The sequence below is a fragment of the Hirundo rustica genome, chromosome 1, assembly GCF_015227805.2.
Source record: "Hirundo rustica isolate bHirRus1 chromosome 1, bHirRus1.pri.v3, whole genome shotgun sequence".
NCBI classification, from domain to species: Eukaryota; Metazoa; Chordata; class Aves; order Passeriformes; family Hirundinidae; genus Hirundo; species Hirundo rustica.
In genome coordinates, this window is record NC_053450.1 from 73,503,634 (window position 1) to 73,524,063 (window position 20,430).

The 20,430-nt window shown below is 40.9% G+C and overlaps 1 protein-coding gene across 1 annotated transcript in view; it reads right to left on the bottom strand.

Annotated features, from left to right (window-relative positions):
* Positions 1-9,850: 9,850 nt before the first annotated feature.
* The window catches only part of DAP (death associated protein), a 54,436-nt gene continuing 43,856 nt past the window's right edge, over positions 9,851-20,430 (bottom strand). The window contains exons 3-4 of the mRNA XM_040085307.2: positions 15,135-15,177; positions 9,851-13,236 (exon numbers count right to left, since the gene is read on the bottom strand). Of these exons, the coding sequence (XP_039941241.1) occupies positions 13,117-13,236; positions 15,135-15,177 (163 nt within the window). The 3' untranslated portion in view covers positions 9,851-13,116. The remainder of the gene's footprint in view (positions 13,237-15,134; positions 15,178-20,430) is intronic.

The window sequence follows — 20,430 nt, forward strand, 5'->3', positions numbered from 1 at the left end:
GCGCTGGGTAAGAGCTGCATTGTCACCATCCTCCACAGAGAACTGCTCTTCCCATCAAGTAAAACACTGGCTTAATCTTTAATTCAACACAGTCTTTCGAGGATCACAGCCCCTGCTCAGGAACAAAGTGAGCCTGACAACAGTCAGAGGCAGAAGATGAAATATTAATCTATGCTTTCATGACATCCAGGCTGGATTACAGTAATTCCCTGTCTGCAGGTCTCCCAAGGCCACCTCCTGCAAAACACAGTTTGTACAGAAGCCAGCCGTGGGATTTAACCGCTGCAGACAAACAGCCCACCTCCCAGACTCTGAACCTGGGGCTTGTCTGGAGACCTCTGTTCCTTCTTTATCTCCAGGTACGCTCTTCAATCGCCAGGTGCAGGTCACATTCATAACTGTAGCTATTTTTAGTCATTAGAAAAAAATCCCAGCTTTAGGATGTGTCAAATTAAACAAAAAAGCATAAAAGCTATAAACATGGTAGGAAGGTTCTACAAATATGATATACTATGGCTCTGGCTCCTTTTCTCCTAAGTCCATCATCCCAGGACACAGGACATATGTTATAGGGTCACTCTTTTTAGGGCATTGAATGGGATTTCCTCAGGGCAAGAATTAGTTAAATTGCAAAAAACAACCAAACCAACCAAACAAACAAAAAACCAACCCACCACCACCACCACCACCAACAACAAAACAAAAACAAATAAAAACCCCAAACCACCACCATCACCACCAAAAAAACCAAAAAACCAAAAACAAAAACCAAAACCCCCAAACAAACCAAAAAACACAACAACAACAACAAAAACCCCCAAAACAACAACTACAAAAAAACCCAACGAGGCCATTGTGAAGAGTTGAGTGTTGAGCACCAGTCGGCTCAGATCTGACCAAAGCAAAAGTATGTGAGGTGGAATGAGAGAAAGAACTCCATCATCACAGAGGGATACAGCTGAAGAAAACACTGAGGGAAGAAAACAAGTTAAAGCCAAGCTCACCATCTGGGTATTTCCAGAAGCATCAAAGATGCAGCTGCTCCTGTGTTGGCATATGTTGGATCAAGTGCAGGGCTTTTTCCAGTCAGACTTGATTATCTCCTTTGTGCCTCAGTTTACACCTCAATTGAAGAGAAATATTTCCCTCAATCCCAGATTAATTCATAAGGTCAGCTTTTGGTTATCAGGTACTGAGAGAAGAGGATGGATGGGGAAACAAAACCCCATAATGAAACACAAAACCACATAACGAAACAAAACACATAATGAAAACAATGTCAGTCAAGCAAACAGAGAACATGTCGTCTCTTGGCTTTGGAAAAACCCCACAAAGTTCTTGAGAGATGGCAGAGGCAGAAACAAAACCACATAATGAAAACAATGTCAGTCAAGCAAACAGAGAACATGTTGTCTCTTGGCTTTGGAAAAACTCCACAAAGTTCTTGAGAGACGGCAGAGGCAGCCCCTGGGACAGCAGGGGCCAGAGTGGAGCCTGTGGCAGTCCCAGGGGCAGTCTTCAGCTGTCAGGCGACGGTGAGGCTGGACACATGCAGGACACAGACCACCTGCTGCTCATGCGGCACCTGAGCCCACACAGCTTCTGAAGACAAAGAAAGGCAAGAGGGCTCCTGCATTCCCTACAGTACAGATATACAGTACTGCAAAACACATTAAAAAAGTATGCTTCCCTCTGAGTCACAGGAAACTTGCAGTGTCCTTGGCCTGTTTTTCTAACCAGATTATTTCCTTACATAAAGATTTGCTGTATAGCCAAAAGTGCATGGAAAGCTTAGCCTAAAATGCACGCCTAAGAAAGTTTTGCATCATATACCACCATCATGCCCTACTTTTCTGAAGAGTTCCAGATTTTGAAGATTCCAGCAGGCTATTTAAGAGATTGATGAAGTTATGAAAGCAAAAGTCAGGTCCATGCAGTTTAAATGCCATTAAATCCCTGTGTAGCCATTTCCCATTAGCTGGGTTCCTCTGAAAGCCTTGTGCCAGCTTGAGAAGACACATCTGAGAAAGACACTTAGAAAGAATTTAAATGAACCCAGGGCAGGAAAAAAGAGGAGGGAGAGGAGGCAGCAGCAATGCATCAGCAGCACTAAGTCAAACAAAGCCATGACCCAACTTAACAGTGATCATCCCCCACCCAGTTATTTAAAAATCCCATTAATGTATGTACATGAATCTTCCTGTAGAACTGTGGGTTTACACTCACCCAAAACAGCCTTTGGGCTCCTACACCCAGGGAAGAGTGAAGAAATCCTTGTGGCCTGAAGGTCTCTTCCTCAAGCCAGAGAAGGCTAGACTGCTCATATTTTCAGAGTAGCATCAAGAAAGCCATAGTGATGGGAAGGAAGTGGAAATTCTTGGAGTACCATGCTACACCCAGGCCTCTGCAGCAAGGTCTGCACCTGCAGAAAGGTCTACACCTGTGAAATACTTTGGGAGCCACTCATACCTTTCCTAGGATTCCTTGTAAAGTGTTTCTGCTAATTTCACTTTTATCCACATCTTCCATTTGAGAAAATATCTACTGAGCCAGGCAGTGAATGCTGGGATGCTGGCAGGGCACGTAACTATTTAAGGGCTTTTTCACATCTGTTTTCACAGGCAAACCTTATTAAATTGTAACAATAAACCGCATGGATTTTACTGGTAAGCAATCAATTTCCATGAAAGATAACAAAAGCTTTCACTGAAATGGGCTAGAAATCCAAATCTCTTAAAATCTGAGTCTGTATTATAAACACCGTGCTCTAGGCACTGCAGTAACCGCTGCTTATTGGGTGCTCAAGGTGTGCTTTTCTGAGGAAAAGCATCACCAGCAGACGCAGTCACACGTGGTGTGGTAACCCCACACACTTTATGCCTGCTGCAAACCCCAAACATACCCAGTGGTCCAGAACAAACCCGCCTTTCTGCCCTCTCTTCCATCAGGTGCTCACCAGCAGACTCTCCTGGTGGCTGGCTGCCTCTGGTCACCAGAAATGCCTCATCTGCTGGGACTCTCTGACGTGCCTGACCCCCAAGATCGTGCAAGACCCTGGCAGTGGCCCTCCAAACTCCTACAGCAATAATGTAGGAGTACATCAACACCCATATACTTGGGTATAAACCTCAAAGACCCTCACCAAGGAAGGGTACAGAGACCACATTCTGGTCTTCCATGCCGGCCTCTGGCGGAGACCTCTGCATCATCCAGAGAACTGACTGGGACAGAACAACGCTAGGAGACTCACCTCTAACAAAAAAAGTTATCTTGAGAACATCTAAAACCCCTTTCTAATACTTTGTAACACCTTTCAGGCTTTTTTGATGCTCCGAGGCATCAACATTTCCAAGGGGCATTTCTAAAAAGGCTGTAGCATTTTTCTCTCAAAATATCAAGGTTAGAACAGCTCAGTTGCTGTAGCCTCACACTGTTTTTCACTAGTATCTTCCCCAAATCCTGATCATCAGCTAAACCACCCCTCAGCGACTCTACAGAAAAGGCCAACCTGATGCTTGGCATCCACTGGCAGTTTTAGGGAGAGAAAAGATACAAGTTCAGCTTGAGTTCTCTCCCCTGGATGCTCTCCCAGACACTGCTTTAGTCACCTCCCCACACCTGAATAAGTTCCCACCTCTAGGCAGTCTAGCCCAGCACAAAACAGCACCAGTGGCTACATCCAAGTGAATCTGTGGCTTTGCAAGGCACAGGCAGGAGCTGGGCCATGACAGCCTGTCCTTGAGAGCAGCAGCACTGGGCACTGAGATGCCAGCAGATGACACCGCTGCCTCTCCGTGCCTCCAGACACACGGGGATTGAAGATTTCGCTTTAAGGAGCGTTTCTGTTAAGTTTGCAGAACAAAACCAAGTTCACCTCTCCTTTTACGCTAGAAGAGCTTCTGCTGCACAGCTGATGAAAGGCAAAAAGTCTTCAGCTCTGTGGTTATTAATGCCAACAAAAATGGTTGAAAAAATACACAGGGCTTATATTCATTCCTTGTAGCTTGTGTTACCAATTAGAACTATAATGCTATCAAAGGGATGTTCTCCATTTACACTGGCCTTAGCATTTCACCTCGAGTACAAATGCTAAGCTATCAAAATGCAGTGCTCAAAATGAATACGAAGGCGCCATCTTTACTCAGCTGCCTCTCAGAGTACTAGCACTGGGTCGCTAATGCTATTTAGAAATGTTTCTCAGGGTAATTGGTACAGCTCTTCTCCCTCGAGTGCTGTGCTTTAATCTTCTCACTCCATAATCTCAGCCACAGAAATATTTGTATTTTCAGAATGTAAAGCACAATAAATCAAGACTGAAGTTTATGTTTGATTCTGACTGTTGAAAGCATTTCAATAGCACCTGCATCTTGCCAATTGTTTTGCAGTCTTGCTTGATTTACAGGCAAAGCAACAGATAAGTAAAAGAGAAACTGCAGAGCAGTAACCCTGGTACTGCTTTTGTAAATAAACAAAGGATGTAATTTTTAAAATATACTTTTTATATCATTCCTCAAAAAGGGGCTGTGGTTGGGCTTATGCTTGTTTCTGCTGAAACAGACTGTACACTTGTTTACTAGTAAATGGATCTTTTCCCTTAGTTATTAAAATCAGGTATAGTGAATTATACACGTATATGGTTAGATGTACATGCTCACCTGTGTGTTACAAGAATGACTGCCCCCCTTTTCTATTTCATAAACTAATTTTCTCTGAAGCATTTTGTTCAACTGTTTTCAAGATAACTCATATTCTTACTCATATAATCTTTTACTCGAAACTTGCTGTTCCAGCAGGGAGCACTGCAGAGAAAGGTGCTCCTTCTTCCAAGGAGCTCTGTTGAATTCCAGTCCCCTTGTTTTCTTGAAATCATGGGTCTATACAACAACAGTCGAGGGTCAAATTTTGCATGACAAATTACATTTCATGCCCCAAGGCCAGAGCTTTATAACACATTCGTGAGTTGGGAAAAAGCCCACAAACCAATGTTTAAAAAATGGCTTAGCAGTGACTGAGCTGCAGAATTGAAGTTGGGACATATCCCTGTAAAACCAGCATTCCTCTGCAGGACTCCACAAACACAACTCACATAAAGGAAAGGATCTGCCCACAAGTCTTCTCTACCACTTTCAGGTTGATAGACCTCACAGTGTTTGGAAAGAGGGACATTTGGAGGTCTCTACCTCATGTAAAATACCTGGTTTGACACTCTCCAGCCCTGCAAAATAAATCTGAACTTACCTTAATTCCTTGGAGAGTATCACTGAAGTTAATAGGACTATAAACACAAAGTAGAAATCCTCTAAAAGACTGGTGGCCTGCATGGGATGGGAAAATAACTTGCCTTGAAGAAATCTACACTTGTAGAAATCCTAGATTTCCCAGCAGAGATCTGTTTAGATGACACTGGTAACATTTTCCATACCTTTTAATGTATAGATTTGGCCTTTTGATATTCTTTTATCCTGCACCCACTAACAAAGTCACTCCTGTTGCGAAGGATCACCCATCAGAGAGTGACACACACGGCACACCACAACAGCCAGGAACAAAACCAGGTGCACAAACAAACTAAACATGAATCCAGGGGAGAGGAATATTATGGGTCATGATAAAGATCAAGTTCTTTACTTCCTGTAAGTATTTACCTTAGCCACTACTGGCTGGTGGTGAGCCAGCCATTGGCATGCAAAGAACAGTTCTAACACTCTATATATAGTTTTCCGTGTGGATGTTGTAGGAGCTCTTTGGGGCCACAAAAAGCAAAGTCTGAGTGTTTAACCAAGATCCTCATAACAAGCTCGGTTGACAGGCTTATTTAAGGCTTCAGTCTTTCATTCCAAACCCCTCCAGCTGTCACAACTGTCACATCAGCAGCAGGCTAATGTTTATTATGTTCTGGGTAATAAATCAGGCCCTAAAAGGAGAATTCTTGCATTTGCCAGTCATTATCTCTTGTCCAGAGGGAAGGAATTAGGGAAGGAATTAGCTTCTGATGTGCATCTCTTATATTAGCAACTCAGACGTAACACTAGCCACCTGCAAAAAGAATGTTAAAGGTTTTTGCCCAAAGTGCATGTTCCAAACAATCTGATCTCCCTTTGCTTAATGTCCCTGGGATGAACAAAACTGTACATCCTAGTTTTTAAAACTGATTGTTCTCTCATTGTAGAGAGACACACGAATATTAATTAGGTTTCAGTTCAATTAGAGTATGTCTTAGTTCTACATCCTATATCCACATAGAGGCTGCCTTTTGGAGTGAAGAGATATAATATGTATTTCTTTATGCTTAGCCTTGTAGGTTAGAAGAAGCAGAATTTATTAAAATGTATTTGCATTTGCAGCTTTCCCTCATCCAAAGGCTTCTTCCACACAAAAAGATTCAAGGACACGTAGATTCACAAATCAAAGGATTGTCCTCTCAGTATGCAATTGGGCAAGGGAAATTGAGGTCACTGAGCAGTGTAAGAAATGGCCAGTACACAATTCTGAAACAATATGACAGCTCTGCTTTTTTTCTCTTATCATCTTCTAACAACAGCTTTACGGAGCACAACTGAATCTACTTCTGAGCTGATCCATTTACTGTTCTACTTTTAATATTTAAGGCCTTACTTCTCTAATCACAGCTCCTATTCACTGCTGATTTAAATACACCAGAAAGTAAAATGAGGTGTGCAACATTCCAATGGCATGTGCCGTAGTCTGCTGGCCTGCAAGGGACAGTCAGAAGACCTTTATCTTCCTTAGAGATATCACTTGAAAGATTAAATATAGCTTAAGATGAGGTGCACATCTCATCTTAGAAATAAGGCTTTTTTTTTCTTTTCTTTTTTTTTTTTTTTTTTTAATACCAAGCGAAGTTTTCAGTTAAATACATTAGGTTCACAAGCAAGCATAAAACAAGGAAAAAGGTGATGCCTCCCTTCCTTGAGACCCAAACATTGGCACACTTGGTGCGATTTTATTCAGAAAGGCATTGAAGGTGTGGTTTTAGTCACATTTGACAAGGTATTTGTCATTTCAGCCACTATCAGCATATAGAAATTAGTGGCTAACTTTTGCTTTTCATTTTAACTAAAACCACTGTTCTATACTTCAAAAGCTACTTCTGGTTTGAGAGAAGCCAAGTGGGTTCCATTGTGACCCTGTGATGAATACAGTTGGCCAGAGCATGGTGCTAATCACACCAGGGTTGTGGGCCCAAGCCCCCTATGGGCCATTCACTTCAGAGTTGGACTTGGATGCTCCTGAGTCCCTTCCACCTCAGAGTATTCTGTGATTTGGAAGCTGATCTCATTGCTGTGCTCTCCAGTTCACCCACTCCACTATGTGTAACAAAGTGATGTCACTATACACCTTAACACGGTATCAGGTATCCATCGACACCTGAGCAGCTACCACACATGGCTCGTAAGAACTCATTTTGCACACCTTCACTACCTGCCATCTGCTTCTCTGCCAGAAAGGATAAAACCCATTATGCTGAACCAGCTTTAGTCAGGACAATGTGAGACCATACCTGAAGGGAACATGACACTACCTTGCTGACGCTGATGAGAGCTGCAGTGTCATTAGCAGCTAACCAATTTTCATAATCCTTAAAATCGCTGTGGATTACTGATGCTTTTCTTTTTCTAAAGCAATGAGTGACCTACAGAATGCCAGACACTCAAGTTTTCTAAAAATACCTCCTTTGTAAGCTGGACAGCAGAGATTATGTTACAGGGCTTTTTTCAAGGTCACTTGCAAGATCTATGCTTGCCATGGCATTAGTATCCTGCATTTCAGTTTTGTAATCGACAGCATTCTGTGTTTTGCAAAAAACCATCAGCAACCATGCTCGCCTGTCAGCTCCAAATAGTAATAAATTACATTCCCAGAAAGAGGTATCATATACTTTTTCTCACCTCTGATCAGCATTCTGAAGGGAAGGAAAACAGTCATGGCAATAGAAATTACTTCTTTGTTTACAGTGCTTTGTCAAATACAATGCGCTCCACCTCTCCTCTCCTCTCAGGCTGCACATCTGAATGCTAGTGCTTCCATTTTATGATTCAAGAGAAAGTATACACTAACTGCAGTCTCTTCTCTGATGGGGGATGAAGAAAATCATTAAATGCACTCCCAAAGGAAACCCAAAAACACAGGGATAAGTAAAACACAAACCTCCACCTTCCTAAGAAATCACCTTTACTAATTTTATATAATACAATCATGCACAGCACTTAACAAAGTTACAGCTACAATGCTGATTTACTTTACCCATCTGCTGAAGAAATCCCAGGATTTACTGCTGCAGACTTGACTCAGTTTCTTCTTGAGCCAGCCAGTCACTATGATCTGCATCCATATATAGCAGATAACATTAGCTGTAATCAGTTATATTTAAATGTCTTTATCTTGTGAGAGGTTTGTGCGCAAAGAATTTAAATTAAAACCGAGATTTGTCGTCTTAATTCTTTACATCATTGCAGCCTCTGACCAGAAACATATCTGACAATATATCCTCCTGTTGTAAAAGTAACTGTACCCATACTGACATCCCCACATTTTCTAAAATGCAATTACTAATTGCATGTATTAATTGATGTATTAATTCAGCATCTTAAGGCATTAGCCTAGACTTAAATCTCATTTTAAACTTAATATAACCAAATCTGAAGGGGACACAAGAAATGGCATATAAAGCCCACACCTCCCTCCCCCATGAAGATGGTGGGTATTCAGAAGAAAGTCATTCCAAAGGGATAAAAACATATGTCCATTCATGCCCTTCACTTTTGTATGGAAATATGCTGTGAGTATTTTCATTAAATAGCTGGGAGCATACAGTGATCACACTACTGTGGAAAAAAGTACAAGACTCCCGTTTAAGGCATTTTGTGACAAAAGGGTAGATCACACTGTTGACATAGAAGTAAATAATTTCTAATTACTAATAACACCTGCAATACTGCTGATAACAAGGCCATGGAATTTGGAGTAACAATGGACAACACAATCACCAGCATGTTCAACATCATGCACATGTATTTTCCCAAAATGTTAATGAAAGAAGATATCTTTTGAATAATGTAGCATGAAAAAGAGGCTGAGAGGAGACCCTATTACTCATTGCAACTGCCTCTAAGGAGGCTGTAGCAAGGTGGGCTTGGTCTCTTCTCTACGGTAACAAGTGACAATATAAGAGGAAATGGTCTCAAGTTGTGACAGAGGAGGTTTAGATTGGGTGTGAGGAAAACTTTTTTCACCAAAATGGTTGCCAGGCTTTAGAACAGGCTGCCCAGGGAGGTGGTTAAGTCACCATTCCTGGAGGCATTTAAAAGATGGATGTAGCTCTTACGGCCATGGTTTAGCAGTGGACTTGGCAGTGCTGGGTTAATGCTTGGACTCGATGACTTTAACGGGCTTTTCCAACCTAAACAATTCTATGATTACATGAGCACACATGTCCAAGGACACAATGCTGCAACAGTCCCAGGGCAGTAGCTATCACCTGTGCACTGTATCACATTTACTGTATTATATACACACTGCACATATGCTAAACACAGGATGCCCGAAGTATCAGAGAGGTCCCAGAAACACTGTGGCAATTCCTCCGTATTCTTCAGCAAATCACGTCACAGCATGCCTTATGTAATGTTAACTGCAGCTTTATGAAAAGCTTACCTCTTCTGATTACAATACTTGCTTTTTCTGAAAGACTAGAACTTGCAAAGCAATGGAAAATGTTATACTTAACTTCCTTTACCATCCTGGTTTATTATCAGGGTTAGATTCTCTAGCTGCACAGGGGCTGAGCGAGCATCTCCAATTTCACAGTGGAAAACAGCAACTCCCATTCTAGCTGGTAGCTACTTTTTATTTTACATGAGACTGGACTATTCAAAAGAGCTCATCCACTGTGTCATAAAACTTCATAATAAATTTCCCTATCTATAAAACGTTGATTAGTCATGCAGCAATCTGTAATAAAATCCCATAAATCCAACAAAGCTGCACCCTGCTGATTTACATTGCACTTGCAGAGAAAAAAAGAGCCCAATATACAACTTCATGCTTTATTGTTGCATTATTGCCACATTGACAATTACAGAGAATTTCTTTTGCAGTTATTTCAAGGTAACATCTGAACATCTCCTGTGCTTATATGCTATTGCAATATATTTTAAAAGTATCAATAACCATCAGTAAGAAATCCAATTCATCAGTTATGATTATTTTGGACAAGGTAATGCTTTGGGGTAAGGACATCTATGTTGTAAACATGGATACCTCCCAACCATATATAATATGCTTTCATACAGAGACATTTTCTAATCATGTACGTATTTCTGCACTCTAAAAGCCACTAAAGCTATCTTAAGAGCCATACTTCATTGTACAAACTTACATATCTACCTAAGTAATCAAAGACAAAAATCAGGTATTGTCTATATATGCTGTATATATTGCATTAACAACCAGGAGCAGTAGTTCGTCATTCAAAAGCATCCATGCTCCTTTTACTGTCAGAATGGAGATGTGGTGCAGCTTTCAAAACCATTTCTACCTATTACAAAACACAGAGCAGAAGTACCCACCCCACCTCACCGTGTGCTTCCACACTGAGGTTTAGTTTTCCACTGCAGTCAGTGGAGCCAAGAGTGATCCAGTTCAACCTGAAAGACCCTTCCCTTTGGTCAATGATGCCATACCTAACCTCTGCTGACTGTCCTGATTGTATCACCACTGACTACAGTGGGCTCTAGACACTGCTTCAGATGCAGGCACAGCATGAGGCAGAGCTGGATCCCACCCAGCTCCCCCTCAGGCCAGCAGGTACCAGAAGTGACTGTGATGATCTGCTCCATTGCTGACACAGCACGCAGACAGCTACGGCTACATCATCAGCCGCCTCCTGTCCTGAGTCTGCAAACATTCTTGCCAGCAAATCACCTGTCACCCTGCTTTTTCTGAGTTTTTTAAAGCCTTCTAATTGTTCATAAGATGGAGTCAGTCTCTTTAGCTTTTGTACAATATTAGGAGCAGCCTTCGCTTTTTCTCACACATGTAACATAAACAAATCCTTTGTTTTTCATTCTCTGTCCTTTGTTTGCATATTTCTAACCTGAAAACAATTGTAACTGACAGCTGGTCTGGCCATTCGGCTGGGAGATGAAAACTCCAGAAGCCAATCCACAACCAGACCCACAAACGTATAAAAAGTAAGAAGTAAACAGGCAGAGGGGCTCTCAGCCTTGGGCTCTCTCTGAGGAACAACTCTGCCCTGCAAATCTCTGGTCTCCGTGTGGTTGCTTTCTGTGTCATGATCACAATCACCTCCTGCAGAGATTCCAAGAGGCTCCAACAATGCTACCCTTATGAATGAGTTGCTCAGGTGTGAATCACTTGCACACTCATAAGCAGCTACAAGCAAAACCTCTGCTGCAATGACATCAGTAACAGAAAGCAGATTTGAAAAGTTATACGTATTCTAATACAGAATAATTCTTACAAACAACACTCGTTTCTTAAGGCAAGTATGGTTTCTAATCAAATTGAAAATAAGGACTGCATATAAAGATTGTACATCCTTCCTTGGGTTTAGGTTAAATATGTTCATGCATATAATTTACAAATCATTTCCATTTTAAGCCTATGAAGAGATGGAAATATCAGGTCCCTCGCACCCGAAGTGAATTATTCCACTTGTGAAATGGGCTGTATTTCCCATTATTTTGTTGCTATTGTTTTAAATCAGCTACTCAGGAAAAAATTATTAAATCTGCAGATTTTTTTCTAAAAAAAAAAAAAAATTTAAAACTTTCCTCACTGTTTTTTAACCATAAATGAACTGGCAAAGTCCCAAGTGACCCTAAAATGTCACTGATTTGCCAGGTGAATGGCTGCAGCATTAGCTCCCACTTTTTTGACATCATTAGAAACTTTATAAACCTGGAGGGTACCAAAGGCTGTATTGTATTTGTAGTTAGTTAAAAACAGAAGGACACTTTAAAATAGGTAGAACGTATAAAATTTTTTCTTGGTTTTTTACAGAGGTGAGTTACATAAGGAAAATGATAGAGCTAAGTGACTTTGAATTAAGAAATCAAATTATTTAATTGTGTGATAAAAATAAAACAATTGTTCTATTTGCAAAAAAACTTTCTTTTTACTCACTCATATCACTACCATCCTTCATCATATAAAGACTAGAAAAAAAATACGCTGTGCAAAAGAGGTTGGATCATCAACATACTTGCTAATCATATCTCTTCATTTCAAAATATTATCTCAAATTCTAAATTAAAAAAGTAAACAGATTTTTCACCAACTTATTTTAAGTTCAATACAGAGGGTCATGAACTACTTCAGCTTGTTATTGGAATGTGAAATCATCACCTCAAAAATACAGCCCCCAGTAAGACCCATGAGATTACAAATGAGTTGTCTACAGCAGCAGTGTTCTTACTTGTAATTCTGATTTCTCTCTCCTCTCCATACCCACAGACCACCAGAGGGAATAATCTCAGCAAGACTGTGCGAGTGCAAAGGGGTGTAAAGATTCAGCTGGATCTCTGCCCACTTGAGAATGCATGGGGGCCCTTTCATCATCTCCTTGGTTGAATCCGGAGGGCACTGGGGTGTAACACTGCAGGATACTGAAGGCTGCAAGGGCTCTACATAATCAAGACAACTGCTGACTTCAGTCTCAACACACCCAACAAACTCGCTCCAGACAGTAAAGGTACCAGTACAAAAGGGCCGTTCCTCCTTACTGGCTTAGCATAAAAACTACAGTAACTATCTGCTATTGTGAGTCCACAACTAAAAGTACGAATTTTAAGCTCATTAATCATAATATTCATATTAAAGTTTTTATCTTGACAATCAGAAAAATCTTATTAAAAAGCACCCCTGATCAGTAAATACTCAGTACAGAATTATCCATCTGGGATAACAACTGAACAATGTCTTCATTCTTACTAACCCTTGAGAATTAAAGAAACAGCATATTATTTTAGATGTCAATTTTACAGATTTGACAGTATGAATCCTAAAGGGTTTTTGTCTTCTCTTTAAAACTTATTCACTGAGAGCAGTTTGGCAGAGATCCTGACGGAGAGCTCATTTGCGAGGCTGGTGGATGTGCTGTTTGACGTGCTGTGGGTGAGGAAGCTTTTCCACAGAAGGATGTGGTTTCTGATGAGCCACCTGAGCCGCAGCTGGAGGGAAGTCCTTATCGCCCTGTTTGAAGAACACAGCAGGAAAAGTTTAAGGAATCTTAAAAGTGCACTTCCCAGTTCAAATTGATACAAGTTCTAAAAAATGTGAAAATCAGATGGAAAACAGTGTTGCATGTTACTTTGGACTCCCCCTGTACATATTCTATGCTTTTATTCTTTTAGCCAACTTCAAATTTTTTCTTATGCAAGCTTCACTTCTTCCAGTTACACACACTAGCTAATAATAAAGCATCTTAATGTGACCCTAGGGAAAAAAAAAACAAAAAAACCAAACAAAACCAAATATTCCTATCTTCAAATGTGTCTGGTTTTCAAAAAGCCACTAGAAAGAACAGACTATTTTAAAAGTAAGTTAAGGCAGCGTGAAAAATACCTGCCCAAAAAGCCTGCTGTAGTAATCAGGATTGTAGAATGGCCTGGGTTGGAAGGAACCTTTAAGATCATCCAGTTCCAACATCAATGCCATGGGCAGGGATATCTTTCATTACACCAGGTCACTCAGGACTCCATCCAACCTGGTTTTGAACAGTTCCAGGGATGGGGCATCCACAGCTTCTCTGGGCAACCTGTTCCAGTGCCTCATCACCTCCACAGTGAAGAATCTTTCTGAACATCTCATCTCAACCTATTCTTTCAGTCTGAATCCACTCCCCCTTGTCCTGTCATCCCATGTTTTTGTAATGAGATACTCTCTGTCTTTCTTGTAGGCTCCCTTCAGGCAATGGAGGGCCACAGTTAAGTCAGCCCAGAGCCCTCTCTTTTCCAGGTTACACAATGCCAGTTCTTTAGGAAGAAAGCAGGATCTAAAATTACTTATGACTCAAATCTTAGGGATGGCTGGCTTTTAAGTTTAACCTGCTCTTTTAACCAGGTCTGCTAGTGTTAGCTCTCAGGTGCTGATGTTGGCAATCTCAGTCCAGGTGTAACCCACATGTCACCTCTTTACCATTGCCATTTCTAGGGTCAGTCCCAGGAGGCTTTCACAAAGCAACAGGAAACAAATACTACCAGTGCTCAGTGACAGGGGGACAACAGCACCACAACTTCCCCCTTCAGGAAGTGGCACAAACATATCACATACCAGAAACTCCTGGCATTCCACTGGCTCACAGGGCAACAATCTCACCCCATATTGTTTTGGTTTTGATTTAATCACTATGTTAACTTGTTAAATTTTGTATTTTTTTCTCTATTCCAACTTGCTTCCAATTTTCAAAGATCCGCTTTCCTCAGACTCCACATTTTCTACCTTCGTTCTCCTGATGTTGCCAGTTGCCCATTCCTTAGGGGCTAAGGAAAATGGCATCAGCTCACTCTTTCCACCTGTGGGATCTGACACAACCACAGCATCTTACAGCTTTATTACACCACATAAAGCCATGATAAAAACCCTGCCACAATGCATGAATTACTGATCACATGATTAATGGCTAGTTAATACTAAGGATTTACAGGTCCTGCCTGCTCTTAAAGTCCAGGGAATAACACCCTGAATCCCAAGTACCTCAAGGCACATATGTCAGCTGAAACACACTATCTTCAAGCATGTATCCTTACAGGCAGGAGGGCGGCTCCTCATCACAGATCAAGCCACAGCAGCAGTTTAATATGCAGCCGCCTCCAAAAGTATCTAGCTTAGATATAAAAAGATGATCCAATAAACTTAAAGTGCTAAAATTCAAAGAAAATAGTGGAAATAATTTCAATGAATAATTTCAATTTCACACAAACTCAGAAAGAATGCTCAAAGGGCCTTCCACAAATATAGAAAACACAAAGCCTCTTCTCACAAAAGAGAAAAGGTGTATGAAAAAGATTAATTTTGCTCTGATTGGTGGTACTTCTGAAAAGCTTACAGTAATTTTGTTATGATTGAGAGAAATTTACTGATAATCTTACCCTAGCAATGACACCGGAGATGAACACCGCTGGCTTAGGGGGGCTGAAAAAAATAAGAGGGATTATTTGTACCAGTTATTTAGAAGGTAAAAACGAAAAGGAAATCATGCATACAATGAAAAAAAAAAAAAAAGGTGGGATTTTTGGAAACTGATTAATGCCTCAAATAAACAAGACAAATTTCCTCTTCATATGACTATTGCCTTAGTAGTACTTACTGCAGCCAAAACCAGACCTGTAGGTTTTGGCTGCTATTACTTCACATTGATTGTGACAGCAGTAAGAGGCTAGTCCAAGAATACTGCTTCTTAAAGCTGAGTCTTTGTTTGCATTGGTTTCTTAATCCTCAAATTTTATACATAAACTGCCAGCAGCACTTTAGGCTTAGTGTATTTGTAGTGCACAATGAAAACTGCAGCTGAACTTAAGTCACTGCTGTGAATTAGAGAATAAAATAAATTTCAAGTTTATATCTGTCAATCGAATGAATGAGGATTCTAAGTCTCAGGAAGAGCAACACTGTATTTTAAATCATAGATTTTCAAGCAGGTAGTCTACTCCATTACAAGAAAAAGAAATGAGTCTGTAATCAAACAAATATTAAAAAACAAAAAGCAAAGCTTTTCCTGGTTTCTCATTTGCAGACCATCCATCCACACCAACAGGAATAGACTCTCCGCAGTCAGAGTTCTCTGAAGTTTGGTAACCATGAGCCATCATGGGCCACTGATCTCCTAACTGACCTCCTCTACCTGGAGGCCACAGCACAGCCCTGTCCCACCGCTCGCCCTGCCGGCACTGCCAGTGTCTGAATTACAGACACTCAGCAATCTCAGGGCCTCCGAGGGGAGTAAAACCACACATCTGCATGGAGTCTGCAGAAGGGTTGAGACCTGGAGCTCCAGAAAATCTCCACAATAGAGGTAATTCTCCAGTAAGAAAACCATGTAACCTGAGGCACTGCAAAGGGAAGCAGAGTGGGGAGGTGAAGGCGTCCCTTCCCCTGAGAACATCTGTAACTGAGGACTCAGAGCAGGTGGTTCATTAACCTGGACCACAAGAAGGGTCCCATCCTGAGATGCTACAGCTCACGAGGTTGGAACAACACAAAGCACACACAAATCAAATTATTTATTAGAAGAATGACAGTGATTACTACAATGCACTTTACAACTACACAGCTTGTAAAAATTTATTAACATGATGATGTGTGAAGATAACAAGCAGCATAGTATTAGACTTGATATAATGAACTCGTAAATATTTCCTCAGCCCTGTTTAAGTCACGGTATTGCTATTCAGTCTCTGAACAGCCTGGTTATTTAACAGGCTCAGCATCCCTCCTAGAAATTTTTAAAAAGTCAGAAAGAGAAAGACAAGGTTAGAAAAAAAAGGAGAAAGGAAGAGGGCTCTGCTCTAAAATACTTCCATGGAAGAGTAACAGTGATATTTCCTGCAATGAGAAATAACGTTTTGATAGCTATATTAGTCATTTTCAATCCAATTTTCTGTCAGTACAAACGAATAACAAGCAAAGATCAATAGCAAAACACTTCCATTTCATTCTAATTGTACTGAGCCAATTAGTATGTTACAGTCTGCATGAAACTTACTGGATGCTGAGTAACAAACTCAAAGACATGACTCTGACTGAGAAAATACAGATGTACTGCAGTGGCTCAAGGTACGATTCGCACACACCACGACATTATAAAGGAAATGAACAGTAAATGGGGGAAAAAAAGTATGGCAATTTATTCTTCAACCATATGTGGAATCTGGCTTTAGTTACACAGAGAAACTGTTTTTTGCTTGATATTGTATTACTAACAACACTGGATAGTGAAAAGTCAAATCAGATGGATTTTTAAAAATATTCTTAACATGACCTTTCAATGTTCATTATGCTTGGATGATGCATGAAATTCAAATCAACATTTCCCCAACAGACCCTGTATCTGATGAATGTGCCAGGAGCTGTTCACCAACTACCACATTGTATTACCTGCTGTGTGGTCTGTAATTCTTGCTTTAAAAACAAGTGCAATGCTCCATGGCTTTGGCCAAAAATGACAACCAGAAGGAGTCTCTTGCATAATGGTCATTTCAAACACATCTTTTACCACTGCAAATTGCAAAATCTTCTCAGGAACCCCGGTCTCCTGTTGAGATGTCATGCTATTAATATTTGAAGGACCCAAACTTGCAAGTGTTAAGCCTTCCCAAGTACATGATAGGGCTGCATAGAGTTAGAATCTTTGGCAGATTTCTGTACTTATTTTAATTTAACTGTATGTTCTTTTGTCTCAGGAATTAGGCTGAAAATCCTGTAAAGATCATTGTCATTTTCACGTAAGCTAAAATCCAGTCTCAGGTTTATGCTTCAGGTAGTACTTCAGAAGTCAGCAGTACAATTTTCCTAGTAAAAACTCTATTCTTCAGACACAAAGCATTTATCTTGAACACTGTATGTCGCAGTGTCCCTCACACCTAGCAGGCATTGACCACAGGCTAGCTCAGTTCTGCACTGCCAGAGCGAGGATCGGTTGGGGTTACAGGCAGGGCGAGTTACCTCCTCCCGGTGGGTTCTTGGTTCCCCACACTGGTGGATGGACCTGATGGCGTCACAACTGCGGCGGGGGAAAAAGGGTCGACTCTCTTTCAGTGGAGTAAAAGGCAGTTTATTAAGGGGAGTCCGGCAAGGAGCTCCGCCTCAGACCACTGCTGCCCAGAGAGAGCCCAGATCAAAGCCTCGCGGCCGCTTATAAACAGGGGAGGATCCAGGGGTGGTGACAATGGGTCAGCCAACCAGGGACACCAGGGGTGTAACATGGGGTGTCAACTTCTGAACCATTAACAAATGACCAGAGGGGAGGAGGGGATTCCCCGGGCACCAGCCTATCACTCGACGCCTCTCCTGGATCTTTCCAGAAGCCAGGGAAGGGTCTCGAAGTGACAGACAGGGCGACCACGAGGAGAGGGGGGCGATTGACAGGGACAGGTGCAGGGAAGGAATGACTGGAAAAAACTTCTTATAAAACTTACAAAAATAATTTAATAACTTAATAAAACAACTCCTGCACCACCACAACTATCATGACATAACACATTCAGCCTTGTTTGTATGCAATGGGCTCCATGACTGTCTTTAGTTACTGCCTTGGAAACAGGACAGATTAGGGCTCTCCCAGAGGCACATGGTAGGCACCAAAACACCTCACTTAGGGTTCATGTGGCACATTCTAGGACAGTGCTGACACATAGAGAACAACCTAACAGGAAATTAGAGTTGCAACTACTATTATCTACTCTCAGATGCAGCTGGAACAGACTTGTCCCTGACTTTCCCCCTTGTTTGTCACCTCTGTGGATTTTTGACTGGACTCTTCCTGCTTCATACTAGATTTCCAGCTTTTTAAATGGAAGAACTAATGGGAATGCTGATCCAGCTTCCAGCTCAAGTGCCTCTATCCTCCATCCACAAATATCTTGCAGAAACCCTGGCATTTGTTTCTGGCTGCCCCAAGTTTCCATGATCAGCTGCAGGTGCACACAGTAATGAGGCTTCACCTCTCTATTCGACTCATTAAACAGGCAAAATGCTTTGCTCCTACAGAAGACACAGCCTAATAGGAAGCCTATTTCCATATATTCATTATCCTGTAGCAGGGAAGAAGACAGTAAGTTGGCCAAAAATGAGAATGATTGAGTGTGTCGGTATTTATGTCCTATGTCAAGCCACTGGCTTTCCTTACATTTTTACCAGATTACATTGTTCCAGAAAAAAAAAATCTTTAAAAAATTAATATTATTCATTATCTTTGATGATCTATAGAACCAGAACCGGGGCAGAGCATAAATAATCATGCATCTGTACTAATGAAGAATTCAACAGATCAGAGAAAGGCCTGGATAATCAGTTACTGATTCACGCTTTAATTTCACTCCTAATGAGAGAAATCTTTCCACAGATGAACTTTGTCATAATAAATTCAATCTCTACTGCCAGACTCCCAAACCATGGGATTCTGTGGACCCAGATTAGCTGCCAGGACCATAACTCTGTAACTGCACTCTGAAACATCTACTGGGTTTGCAGTGTTGCAACATCACTCATTATCTTTCTCAAGAACCTCCTGAAAATAGAAACAAAAATGGAGAACAGGCACAGGCTATCTTTGCTACATTTGTAAAACACTTTTAAGTGCTTTAAATTCTATTAGTGTTTTATGCAAAGCACAACCTACATTTCCAGTATTTTGTAAGCTGTGATGGTTGTTCTGAGGATATACTTAATCTGATGAAAATCGGTTTGACAGATGTTGTTTTGAAGATGCAGCATTCCTTTGTCTAGGCATCAGTAAACAAGAAAGCAAAAAAAATTATTTTCTGACAGAAACTATTTGTGTATATATATAGTGTGTATATATATATATATATGTGCTTTACAGTTATTTAATGCATACATTTATTTAAAGTTAATAATAGCCACAGCTGATACTGTGTAAGGAACACAGTTTTGTGTTTGCCAAGACTGGTTAGTGTTTGTGTCAATACTTGCAGAGCAAATCCTTATTTTGTTATAACATGGAGAAAAAGAACACATCTGTTAAGATCTAAGTGTTCAGAGAACTTATCCTGATTTTACATGTGCAATGCTGCACCTGTTTAACATCAGATTCTCTACTGGATTCATTTATCCTGACTGTTCAAATAGAATAAAGATTTCTATTTCATAATACTTAGCTCGAATAAGATCTTTATCTGACATGGAAGGTAAATCACAAAGAAGATGAAATAACTTGAAGAGATCATTAACTAGATGAAACAAGGCATTAATAATACTAAAAGCTTATGCCTTCACCTTAGAGGGATTGGTTGAACTGAAGTATGACAGACATACTGTAAAGACAAACATGGAGACACAGGTGTTATTGTGAAATCTCCCAGAGGCCACAGAACACACATAGGTCACAGGAATATTTATCCAACTCCCTTAAAACAGAGAAACTGACTAATCAGTTTTCTAATTTAAGAGGGAATTTTATAGTTAACTGTACCTCTATAAAGGCAGAGAACTTACACACATAGGTGAAGAGGCTGTGCCTGTACACACACAGAGATTACATAAATTCATAGCTCTTTCAGAGTGCTCCCAAATGCAGAACAAAGCAGAGCACATGGCCATGAGGGGGGATGAACACCTGCAGCCACTTTGGTGTTTGGAGCACCCAAATTGCCTACTGCATCCCTTACCTGATAGGATGGATTGGATCTAATGCTGGCTTCCAGTATC